Source organism: Triturus cristatus, chromosome 4_2 (assembly GCF_964204655.1).
Source record: "Triturus cristatus chromosome 4_2, aTriCri1.1, whole genome shotgun sequence".
Classification (NCBI taxonomy): domain Eukaryota; kingdom Metazoa; phylum Chordata; class Amphibia; order Caudata; family Salamandridae; genus Triturus; species Triturus cristatus.
Window position 1 is genome coordinate 67,562,261 of NC_140586.1, and position 13,002 is coordinate 67,575,262.

At 45.6% G+C, this 13,002-nt stretch overlaps 1 protein-coding gene across 1 annotated transcript in view; it reads left to right on the plus strand.

The window, feature by feature from the left end:
• Positions 1–13,002, plus strand: part of LOC146832993 (coiled-coil domain-containing protein 159-like) — a 704,530-nt gene that overhangs the window by 509,860 nt on the left and 181,668 nt on the right. Inside the window, exon 7 of the mRNA XM_085599880.1 lies at positions 7,783–7,864. Coding sequence (XP_085456006.1) covers positions 7,783–7,864 — 82 coding nt within the window. The remainder of the gene's footprint in view (positions 1–7,782; positions 7,865–13,002) is intronic.

Consider the following 13,002-nt stretch of genomic DNA (forward strand, 5'->3'; position numbering starts at 1 on the left):
CAGTACAAGGCTTACATATGTGCGGAGTAATCTAGCTGTTACTCATGATGCATTGCCGGATATGCACTGTGACCAATTGTTTTGTGCTCATGTGTCAGATGTATACAGGTGACTGATGCATTTCGGTTTCTTCTCCTTGGCCACAGCATCATCATCCGAAACCGAGGGAGACACCTGCATGGACCTGGAGGAGGGACCCAGCGACAGTGCCACCAGTGCTGTGGAGTCAGCAGGAGCCAGTGGCACGGAGGGCGAGGGGAGTCAGTTGGAGGACCTGTCTGGAGGCGAGAGCAGCTACGACGCCGACGGGTCCGACGCTGACCTCCTTGAGGAGGCGAAGGCTGGAAAACCAACTGGCAGCATCCCCACATCTGTCCCCGCCTCCTCCATTATCATCTCCGCCCTCCCAGTTGCTCCCATTCCTCCTGTCCGTGCAGAGGCCCACCATGTCTCCTTCGGCCCCAGGCCCCGCACCCCCTGCCCCTGTCACCCCTGCTGCCCTCAGTGAAGAGTCTGTGGACATACTGCAGCACTTGCAGGTTGGGCAGGCATCAGTGCTGAATGTCCTCCATGACCACAGGAAACTGCTCACACAGGTGGTGTTGTTCATGGAGGGCATGTCAGCAACAATGTCTGACCAACGCAGGATTCTGCGGTCCATGGACTCTTCACTGACGGCAGCAGTAACTCTCCTGCAGCGCTCCGTCCCCCCCCTACCCCAGACCCATCCACACTGAACTCTCCCATGCCTGCCCAACGCACACCCAGACAGTCACGGGCACGCACCCCACCAGACACATCCAGCACACCCCCAAGTAAGGCACAGCGCACACATCCTGGCATGCACACTCATGGGGATGTAGGCACACCCACAGGGTCTGGGGGCAGACAGCAGACACGCAGCCACAGTCGCAGTCTGCAGTCCTCACAACCCTGTTCCTCCAAAACCACTCCCCTTAGCTCCCCTGCCAAACTCTCACCCAAGGAGATCTACACTGATCGCCCCCACCGAGACACCACCCCACAAGCGGGCAAGGAAGTCCCCGGGCACGGGAGTTGAGTCCCCCCCATGTGCACCCCCTCCCCCAAGAGCGCTGCACCCCATCCCTCGGCCACCACACCCTCCGTTGGCCCTGGGGTATCTTCAGGTGCAGGGGTTAGTCTGGAAGTCCTAGCAGCAGTGTGCAGCACCGAGCTCACCTCCAACTTTGGCGCTGCCCCACCCCCTGTGCTGGAGACGTCCACCCCTGCACCCACCACACCTACCCATCCCCCTCCTGTCCCTGCGGTGCCTGGTACTGCCACAGATGATGCCCCCCCGGTCGACAAACCTTGAGGTTCCTTTGTGCAGGCAAGGTAGGGGTGGGCCCGGTCCCCTACGTCCACCCTTGGACTTGAGAAATGGACCGGCCATTGGCCTTTGTACATAGTCTCTTTTTAATTATTTTTTTTTGTGCTGAATAAAGCCTTTTCTTTTACTTTCAACACTATTGCATTTCAGGTACTTGATGTTGGTGATGAGGCTCCTGGAGTTGGTGTTCTGGTAATGTGTTAGGGTTATGAGATATGTTTTTGTATGATGGTCATGAGGTGGACCATGGTATCTGTGTGCCATCACAATGTCTCTGTAAAGAATCATTGGTAGTGTGTGTTCATTTTGTTTGGAGACATTGTCCCAAGGAGTGTTCCTTCCTTTGTGGCACCTGACTTCTTCCCTGCAAACAGTTGCACAATTGTTGTGCTGACCTGTGTCAACATTTCCTTTGTTGGTGACGGATCCCTTCAACAATGGCCATGCACGCTCACCGATGTCTCCTGCTGAATCGTCTGTGCCATCCTTGCTAGTCACTGTACTTGTGTTTTGGGTATGTAGGAATGCCTTCAGGGACAAATTAGCCCTTTTCAGCACTATGCATGTGTGTAATCACGGCCTACCACACAAATGGTACTTGATAGGCAGGGTATTTGGGTACCTGACTCACAATTGTGGGCATTGTATCTAGTGGAATTGAACCCTATTCCTTCCATGAGAGACAACATCTTGGTGGCTGGACCAGCACCTGAACATTCCTATCACTCCTGGGATGTGCGTGATAGTGTGTGTTCCCTTTGGCTATCTTAGTTTTGTATGCAGTTACATGACTATACAGTCTGTTGGCATGAAATCAGGGTGTGTATTGTGCTGCATCCACCATGGGTGGGTATGCATGTGTTATATGTCCTCACAACCACATGCGGTGTGCCATGCAGTGTGTGAAAGACATCCATCCTCCTGGGAGTGGGACACTGCTGGGAGTCCTCTGCACCCAACCCTCATATTGCAGGCCACTGCTGGGAGTCATATGCACCCACCCCTCATATGTCTGGACACTGCTGGGAGTCATATGCACCCACCCACCATATGTCTGGACACTGCTGGGAGTCATATGCACCCATCCCCATATCTCTGTCCACTGCTGGTAGTCATATGCACCCACCCCCATATCTCTGTCCACTGCTGGTAGTCATATGCACCCACCCCCATATCTCTGTCCACTGCTGGTAGTCATATGCACCCGCCCCTCATATGTCTGGACACTGCTGGGAGTCATATGCACCCACCCCCATATCTCTGTCCACTGCTGTTAGTCATATGCACCCACCCCCTCATATGTCTGGACACTGCTGGGAGTCATATGCACCCACCCCATATCTCTGTCCACTGCTGGTAGTCATATGCACCCACCCCGCATATGTCTGAACACTGCTGGTAGTCATATGCACCCACCCCTCATATGTCTGGACACTGCTGGGAGTCATATGCACCCACCCCTCATATTGCAGTCCACTGCTGGTAGTCATATGCACCCACCCCTCATATGTCTGGACACTGCTGGGAGTCATATGCACCCACCCCTCATATTGCAGTCCACTGCTGGGAGTCATATGCACCCACCCCTCATATATCTGGACACTGCTGGGAGTCATATGCACCCACCCCTCATATTGCAGTCCACTGCTGGGAGTCATATGCACCCACCCCTCATATGTCTGGACACTGCTGGGAGTCATATGCACCCACCCCTCATATTGCAGTCCACTGCTGGGAGTCATATGCACCCACCCCTCATATGTCTGGACACTGCTGGTAGTCATATGCACCCACCCCTCATATCTCTGTCCACTGCTGGCAGTCATATGCACCCACCCCTCATATGTCTGGACACTGCTGTTAGTCATATGGACCCACCCCTCATATGTCTGGACACTGCTGGGAGTCATATGCACCCACCCCTCATATGTCTGGACACTGCTGGGAGCCATATGCACCCACGCCTCATATGTCTGGACACTGCTGGGAGTCATATGCACCCACCCCCATATGTCTGGACACTGCTGGTAGTCATATGCACCCAACCCTCATATGTCTGGACACTGCTGGGAGTCATATGCACCCACCCCTCATATTGCAGTCCACTGCTGGGAGTCATATGCACCCACCCCTCATATGTCTGGACACTGCTGGGAGTCATATGCACCCAACCCTCATATGTCTGGACACTGCTGGGAGTCATATGCACCCACTCATGCACCCCCTTAGAGCTGTACACTGCTGGCCTGGACCTACACACACACCAATATGAAGGTAACATGCTGGGCCAGTCCTCTAAGCCCACATTCCTGTCGTGTGTACGCCTCGTATCCCAAATGTACTGCTGCCGTAACGGGGTACATGTGACACTCACCGTACCCACGCATTCATTGCGTGTGTACGGTCCGTATCACAGTTCTAATGGTGCCGTAGGAGTACGTGTGGTACGCACCGTACCCACGCATTCATTGCGTGTGTACGGTCCGTATCACAGTTCTAATGGTGCCGTAGGAGTATGTGTGGTACGCACCGTACCCACGCATTCAGTGCGTGTGTACGGTCCGTATCACAGTTCTACTGTGCCGTAGGAGTACGTGTGGTACGCACCATACCCATGCATTCATTGCGTGTGTGCGGTCCGTATCACAGTTCTAATGGTGCCGTAGGATTACGTGTGGTACGCACCATACCCATGCATTAATTGCGTGTGTACGGTCCGTATCACAGTTCTACTGTGCCGTAGGAGTACGTGTGACACGTACCGTACCCACGCATTCATTGCGTGTGTACGGTCTGTATCACAGTTCTAATGGTGCCGTAGGGGTACGTGTGGTACGCACCGTACCCACACATTCATTGCGTGTGTACGGTCCGTATCACTGTTCTACTGTGCCGTAGGGGTATGTGTGGTACGCACTGTACCCACGCATTCATTGTGTGTGTACGGTCCGTATCACTGTTCTAATGGTGCTGTAGGGGTACGTGTGGTACGTACCGTACCCACGCATTCATTGCGTGTGTACGGTCCGTATCACTGTTCTACTGTGCCATAGGGGTACGTGTGGTACGCACTGTACCCACGCATTAATTGCGTGTGTACTGTCCGTATCACTGTTCTAATGGTGCCGTAGGGGTATGTGTGGTATGCACCGTACCCACGCATTCATTGTGTGTGTATTGTCCGTATCACTGTTCTAATGGTGCCGTAGGGGTACGTGTGGTACGCACCGTACACGTCCATTTCCGTTGTTGGGGTACGCAGGGGTTGCTGAACACGCCCCCCCAAGTGACCAGACCCTGGTGGTAATGTATGGCCTCCATATTATAGGTTTGGGTTTGAGTATGGGGTATGTTTCCTGCCCCTCACCCCCACCCTGGCCCCTGGGTGTTGTTCTCACCTTCTGCGGCGTGTGTGTCGGGTGCGGTGCACCAGGTCGTAGGCCAAGAGGACCGGGATGACACGTACGACGGGGTTCATGGCGTGTACGTCGCGTACCGGGGCTCCGTTTGTAGGATTCTGCTTTCCCGGCTGTTTTTTGCTCCCGTAATCAAAGAGACGTACGTAGTGCCGTAGGGACGAATCGTACTTGCTGGGCCGGAAACCGCTGCTTAAATACGTCCGGACGTCGCGTACAAGCAGTTCCGGATCAGAATTGTTTTTTTTTTTAGCCGTACGAAAAAGGCTTTCTGTACGAATCGTACTTCCTAGGTTGTAACATGAGTTTACCGGGTACGAGTCGTACGGAGAAAACGCTCCGTACAACAATTCGTACAGCCTTTTTACAGGATCGGAATCGTCCCCAAGATGTTTGCTCGACGGGGGGAAATTGTGCCTATATTATGTATCATTTCCTGGGTATTTTCTGTGGAGGGGAATGGTGCAGAAAAGACTCGTCATCTCTGCTCCTGTGAGGGCTCAAGATTTAAGTGTGGCTCCTTTCAAAGTACAGTGCCCCTGATAGGGCACAACAGCATATGGGACATTGTAAAAAGTATAAATTAGCTTTTGTGACCCCAATCCCTCAAAACGCTGTGTTTGAATCGTGGAACTTCAAGATGACAAAATGGCAGAGTAGCTGAAACAGCTTTAGAGAATTGTGACAACAGCATTCAGAACATAGAAAAGTAAGTGCTTTTGTTGATCATCAGCCTTTCAGTGAAAATTATCTTATAGCAATGTGATTAATAAGCATGTGTTAGTTTGAGGTAAGGTAACATTTGCATTTGATTCCATTAGTTCCTATTTTGCAATGTAATACGTTTAAATGCTCATTTTTCTGTTGTATATATTTTTTCATTGAAAGATTTTAACAGGGAAGAAAAAGACGTGCATTTGGCAGTGGCATGTTGAATTATTTATTTATTTGTGTAATTTATGAAGCGCATGGCTACCTAAACAAGCATTTGCAATGCAATAGGTCTCGCATTTGCGTGGGTTTCAGCTACTGGCATTGTGTAAATGACAATGCCTTTTATGTATGTGCTGGTTTTTACAACAGATAAATTAAAAGCATTGTCCTTTACAATGCCAATAGCTCAAACTCTCAAAAATGCGAGACCCATTGCATTGCAAATGCTTGTTCTAAATACGATCGTACAAACCTCCTACCTGAGACTAATTATGGAATTAGGGAGCGCTCTGTACGGGCTAAAAAAACACCCTCATACATCAGATTATCATTCTGCCAGGACGAATGAGGAAGAGGTAGGTAAAGTCTCAGGGGGCCAATCAATGACAAGTGAGTTACCAACTTGGAGAGATGCTGTCTCTCTCTCATTGCGCTATGTGCTTCACTACGCAATGTATATCCTACTGCCACACTCCATAATGCAGGTACTAACTACATGGGACGGAACGTTATTTTAAACCTCAATATGTTACCGTGCTAGAACAACGCATTTATGCGCTACCCCCATATTTACGGGATGTTAATTTTGTTGCCACATATGTTAGTGTACGTGCTAACTGCACGGGACGTAATGTCCTCGAGACGCTCCCCGTTCTCACAGACTTCAGTGTTTAACGTCATCAAGACAGCGCATCTGTGCACTAGCCCTCTAATTACGTGATGTATATTTGGCTATCACGCACAACCATGCACGATCTAATCACACAGGATGGAACATTTTTAATATACTGCTAGTAAGGAATTAAAATGTCTTACTGTACTAAGATAACATGACTAAGCACTACACCCCCCCAAGGCCAGAGCCTCCATAAGTAAGTCAACACCTTCTTGTAAACAAGCATTTGCAATGCAATAGGTCCAATTGCAGTGCAAATGGTTACGTTTAAAACTGAGCCCGCCACCACTTTCAGGACACCGCGCTCGTTTTTTTGTTGTTTTCTTTCTATAACTGTAACACTGAGCGCAGTGTCTTTGAAGCAGGTACTGCGCTCAGTGTTAAAGTAAAAAAATATATAAAGAAACCGAACGCGGTGTCCTTGGAGCTGCGCCGCACTCAGATTTAAAGTAAAAAAAACAACAAAAAAACAGAGCGCGGTGTCCCTGACGTAGATGCCGCGCTCAACATAAATGCTAAATATGAATGAACAAAGTGAGCATGGTGTCTCTAGCGGGTGCCGCGCTCATTAAAGTAATAAAAGCATTCAATTTAGAGCGCATAGCGCTGCAGTCGCCATTGTCCCCATCAGTGTCTATTTTAAAAATGGTGCTCACCCACCAGATAAAGCCCACCGTGTAACGCCGCAAGAAAACGATCCAGTCAGGATGGGCAGTCCCAAAAGGAGACAGGGCGGTAAAAAAGAAGCCTCATGTTCAATCAGAAGCCAGCGTTTACCATAAACGATGATGCCAGCCAATAAAAAAGATGGGCGGGGATTCATCTCCACTTCTAAAACCTACCCTGCTACAATATGCCTCGCAGAGTGAACAGCACATGCGCACTGCAACGCTAGGCGCGAGACCTAAAAAGGTTTCCCAGCCTGAACCCACCAGAATTACTGAAAGCCCAGGGTAACTGTTAATGGAGAGATGGAAACAACTATGTTTTGAGCAGCTTAAGATAAACTGTAAGGGAGCTGCAGGTTCTCAATGATTGTGGAAAGGTATTCCACAGTTTTGGTTCTAAATATGGAAATGCCCGACCACCTTGATGGGTTTTTTTGACTCTGGGGATTACAGCCAGCTCCAGATTGCTAGAGCGGAGCGAGCGTTTAGGCATGTGAAAAGGACACCAAAGGTCTCAATTGCACAATCAAAAGTTAATAGTGAATGAGCGTGCCTTGTTGGCCATGTGAACTGTCTCTATGCCACACTTACAGCACATCCATATGGGATAAAGCCTAAATTGGAGACATCAACATAATTATTGTTATCCTAGAAATCTGGCATGGACCTGATCCTCGCGGACTAATGATAGACACCCCTGTCATAGCATCTGTGTATCATTTTTGTCTTCTTCCACAGGCCTTGGAGTACCTCAACCAGACTGTGGGTGGACTCCAGAGCGAAAGCTCCCAGCATACCCAGCGGATTGAACAGATACGAGGTATGTCAAAGAATTAGTACTTGGTGGTAGACAATTCTGACAGGCGCATCTTTCTCCTTCAACATTTAGTGCCATCCCTAAAGATCCATATTTATCGAGCAAAAAAAGAGAAACCAAGAGAAATATGACATGCACTCAGTCTTGCTTTTGAACTTTACAGAACTGAATGGCAACACCAAACCTCCCTCTACCTCTATACTTACACCCCATCCAGTCTCCCCTCTGATGCCTTGTTTTGTCCTGTAAATATCACAACAATCTCAGGCACCGTACACACAATGAACCCCATACTCTGCACTGATGTTCCCTTCCCACATACCCTTATTAAAGACTGTTCCCCAAAAAAGAACTGACTTTAAGAGTTCCTCATGTAATAAAAACATCCTTCAGGCAATGGGTGTGCACTTTTAAATTTTCTAGCAGAACCAAGTAATTTCATTATTTTTAAAGTTCATCAAACGTAATTTTGTAGATTTTTATGCTTTTGGCGAAATTGTCCTGCAAAGGCAATTTTATTTGCAGCAGCATTCTCCTACACAAATTTAATCTGTGCTTTTCCAATAAAACAGATTACGAAATTTAGGATGTTTGGCTCATTTTGCTGGATCAAAACCCTATCTGAAGTCAATATGAAGAGGCTTATCTCCACTGAATCTATTTTTGCGGATTTTAATTTAACAAATCTATTTTTTCAAGAATTATGTGAAGTTTTAATGTTATTTCATGGAGCATTTGAAAGCAATGTCCCACAATCGTGCACACTCCTATGTTACACCTTCAAAACATAGTAAACAAACTTGCATGACACAGCCGTCTAAAACCCTGTGCTTGTATCAAATCAGTGCACATTTTTTAATACTTCTTTCCTTTAGAAAACATCGCAGAGTAATAGGTATTCCACTCTAGGACCACTTGGGCTTTACGGAGATCCATGTGTTCATTTATTCAGTCGTCTTTCCGTGTTCTGTTTGGGAGCACTCTCTGTTTCAGGGTGCGAACATTCATCATAAACCATGTTAACTGTTAAGGAACAGGTGGTCTCAAAGATGCACTTTTTTAATTGCATGTAATCTCTGATTAATGTCACACCTCATCTGATATTGCAGTTGTCTCAATAGGGAAACCACCATTACAACGCAGTCATTACAACGCAGTACCTTTACAATGCAGTCATTACAATGCAACATCTTTTACATCGCATGCCATTAAAACGCAGCCATTACAATGCATGTCACTACAACACATGCCATTACAACGCATGCCACTACAACACGTTATAAGGTAAGTTATGGGAAATAGTAATTTTCACCCCTACAGTATCCAACACTAACCCTACTGTTGCACTCACTGGAGTGGGAATAGTAATTTTTACCTCTACACTATCCAACACTTACCCTACTGTTGCACTCACTGGAGTGGGAATAGTACTTTTTACCACTACACTATCCAACACTTACACTACTGTTGCCCTAAAAGTATTATGCGTTGTAATGGTATGCGTTGTTGATGGTATGCATTGTTAAAATCATGGGTTGTTATGGATGTTGCGATGTAAAAACTGTGTTGTAAAGGCATGCGTTGTAAAAGTTTGCTTTGTAACGTGTCCTATTTGTCTCAATTTGTGTTGAATTGGGCCAGTGGTTATCTTGTAATGAGGTTATATACTGCCTAAGGTCCACAAGAATTTGACTGACTGGCCATTTCCGCCCCATTGTGCCTGGTTGTGGTTCAGTTCATGAGCCGCTGGAAGTACATTGATGGATTTTTGCAACCAATTTGACAAAGTATGAGAGCATATCTCAAAGACACCACAGATGTTTAACACGATTTCAATGGTGAATATTCAAGAAACTGACAATATAGGGTTATGTACTATTAACTTCAATTTATTCTATGCCCCAATTCCACACTCACAGGGGTTAGAAGCAGTCGCATGGGCATTATTGAATGTAGAAAACAGAGCAAACATAATCTCTTTGATAGAATTGCTACACTTTCCATTATATTGCAGCTATTTTACCTGAAAGGACAACTTCTTCCTACAATAGAATGGAATCACTTTTTATGGCAATATCTTCTTGACCAGATTTTAGGAGGAGTACATTTACAAAGACATAAAATGCACAAATAGCATCAACAATAACTTTGTGATTAGGCATGATACTTTCATTATCGAACTAAACATCAACAACATTCATATAAAATGTTGTCACAGTCTAACTTTACTACTCTTAAATGCCCATTGTGAATACCGAAAGTCTTAAAGTTAGGATTTTTTCTCAGTTAAACGTAAGTTTTGGTCTTAAGTTAAACTTAAGACCAAAACTTAAGTTTAACTGAGACAAAATCCTAACTTTACGACTTTCGGTATTCAAAAAGGGCATTTAGGAGTAGTAAAGTTAGGATTCCTAACTTTACTACTCCTAAATGCCCTTTGTGAATACCGAAAGTCATAAAGTTAGGATTTTGTCTCAGATTACTTTTGTGAATCGGGCCCCACATCTGTAACATTGGAATTGCTTTTTGGATGTACTTATGCACTTGAAAAATGGGGCTATCAGCAATGATGTCTTCCGCAAGTCTGCAGACAAGAACAATATATTACACTTGCCGAGTTTTCACCCACATTCACTCAAAAACATGTACCTTTTTAGGTCAGGCCTAGACAGCACCTGTGCTGTCTCTACAAGACATGTTGTGTATACTTTGTGGGCTTACAGCCCGCCTGTTGCTTTTAATTTGTTTGTTTCAGTGTCCTTTAAAAATCCTTGCTTCAAGGGGTAAATCTCCTTTTCGCCAATTCTCTCCCATGGAGCAGAGCCCCATTACTTGTGGCCTTCCACTTGTGTGCATTTAAGCTTGTTTCTGCACACTATTTGCTTCTTGAATTGCTACACGGCGGCATGGAAAGGCTCTCCTTTCACACATCTGCTCCCCCTGTCTTTCATTTTCGAGCGTGATTGAAAACAGGCCTGTAAATCTTGTCACCTTTCTTTTATCTGCACGGCGCCCGCTTTCATGTTTTACCATCAGGCTCCTTTTATTTTATCAGCTCGGCGCCCCACAACTGGTCTGAAAGGACTGTGCAATAGGTTTCATAACATGGCCAAGTTTGCGATTGGTGCAGAGACGGTGAAAAAATGGTTGATAACCGTTTTGTGTGTATTTATTTTCTTCACTTTTATGTGACATTGTTGTTCCACCTATGAAGGATATATGTTGATACGTGCTAGCAACTGCATAGATTGCATAGATTGTTAGTAATTACGTCTGTGTTGTCTTTCCTTGCATTGGTAATGTGCATTGCTATAAATGTGTTTTGGTAAGTGAGGCAGGAAGAATGGTGTTTTCTGATTCAATCCTGATTCAAATCAAAGCATTTCCATCTTCTCAAACATATTTCTAGCATCTGGATTAATTTAGCTGTGATTTCCCTTAGAAGCATCATATTGTCCTACCACAGCAGTGTTGGCAAAATATCATTGTGGCTATGTGTCGCTGCAAATTCTAGCGCTGTCCATCCAAGATCGTTTATTTATTTGTGGGTGGTGGAGGACAGCATTGTATTAACCAGAACCTTGCAACCCTGCACAGGTTTTCATATGACACTGAGATACATATTTCAGTGTAATAAGAGGCACCTTTTCTTCGTTTTAGTTAAACATTTCTGCTTCTGTAAGTTGTAATGTTCTACTGAGCCATACCATGAAAAAAAAACAATGGGAACGCATGTTTCTTTTCACAAGTTACAAAGTAGTTACAACCTAATGTGAACAGGTGCAGCATCATGCAATCCTTCAACGAATGTAAATATAATTTTTTTGTTTCTGCCTGCGTATTCACAATGACCCTCGTCAGTTTCTTGACTATGTCTGCATGTAGCAATCGTTTATTATGTCTTAGTGTAAGAATTATTTATGTATCGGTTCATGCTATTGGTTATCTTGTTTCACGTGGAGTCTTGTTTGACGAATCAGAGAACCGAGTCTCGAATGAATTAACTTGCCCAGGTTCACACAATGCGGTGTGGTGGAGACGCTAGTATTTGGAATACAGGTCTCCTGGATCTACCTCTAACAAGATAGCCACTAGACATAGATTCTCCAAGATGATCCTACCCCGAGGGGTATACATTTTAATTACCTGTTTGACCATGATTAAAAGATGTAACCTTTTTCAATTTCTCTCACGTCTTGCTGTATGCATTGGTATTTGTTGTGTTGCTTAACAACCTGCTGGTAGGACCTTTTAGCTTAAGATTGGGCGGTGTTAAATGTTCCATTAACTTTCATGGACATACCTCTTTCACTTTCCTAATTACTGTTTGCATGTAATTGGTGGAACAAGTGGTGCCTGTGGTTTGAAGCAAATTGGCAGCTCTGCATATTCATAAATGCTCTGTTCAGTTTAATTCATAGATTTCTCAGATTTGTTGGGCAATGATGATGTGGTGACATTTAAACAATGGAATCCAATTTGCTTCACTTGGTAATATTCTGATTTGTAGAGTTATCCGGTCCCTAATTTCTTATTAAAAAATTGCAGGGGCAAAATGTTCTTCATAGGAGCCTGCCACTGGCACTATTGAATGTTGGGGTCGACAAATACCTGGACCTCAAAGTTTTGCTTCCACTGCTTCGCTCTTTCGTGAGTCACCCTATGCTCTCACACTCTCCGTGTTCATTTCATCCCTGCTGTCTTTTCAACTCTCTTTTCCACTCTTTCTCCCTTTTTATGCCTGTGTCTCTCTTGCTCTGGGTTAAAGGCTAAGGATGAAAAATCAAATAAGTCATTGTCTCCAAAAATGAGTAACCATCACTCAGCACATGCAACCACTGGCACAAATTAAGCACTGGATTTTCAAATGCTAGTGTTCTGGTGACATTTCTATAATGGAGCCCAAATAGCTTTAATTGATCGCTTTGCTCAATGTACCATGACTATGTTGACTGCACTTGTTCAGTTTACTTGTAATCTGTCTTATGCAAAAAGTTTTTGTTTGTTTGCCCCTTTGCCATTATTTTGGACCGCACCCGCCTGCAAGGGGATGTCTGGGGGGTTCATGGGACCCCTTTTAATCCCACCAGTGGGCTGCTCTCAGGGGGCATTGACAGTGTCCCACCTTTTATAGATATAAT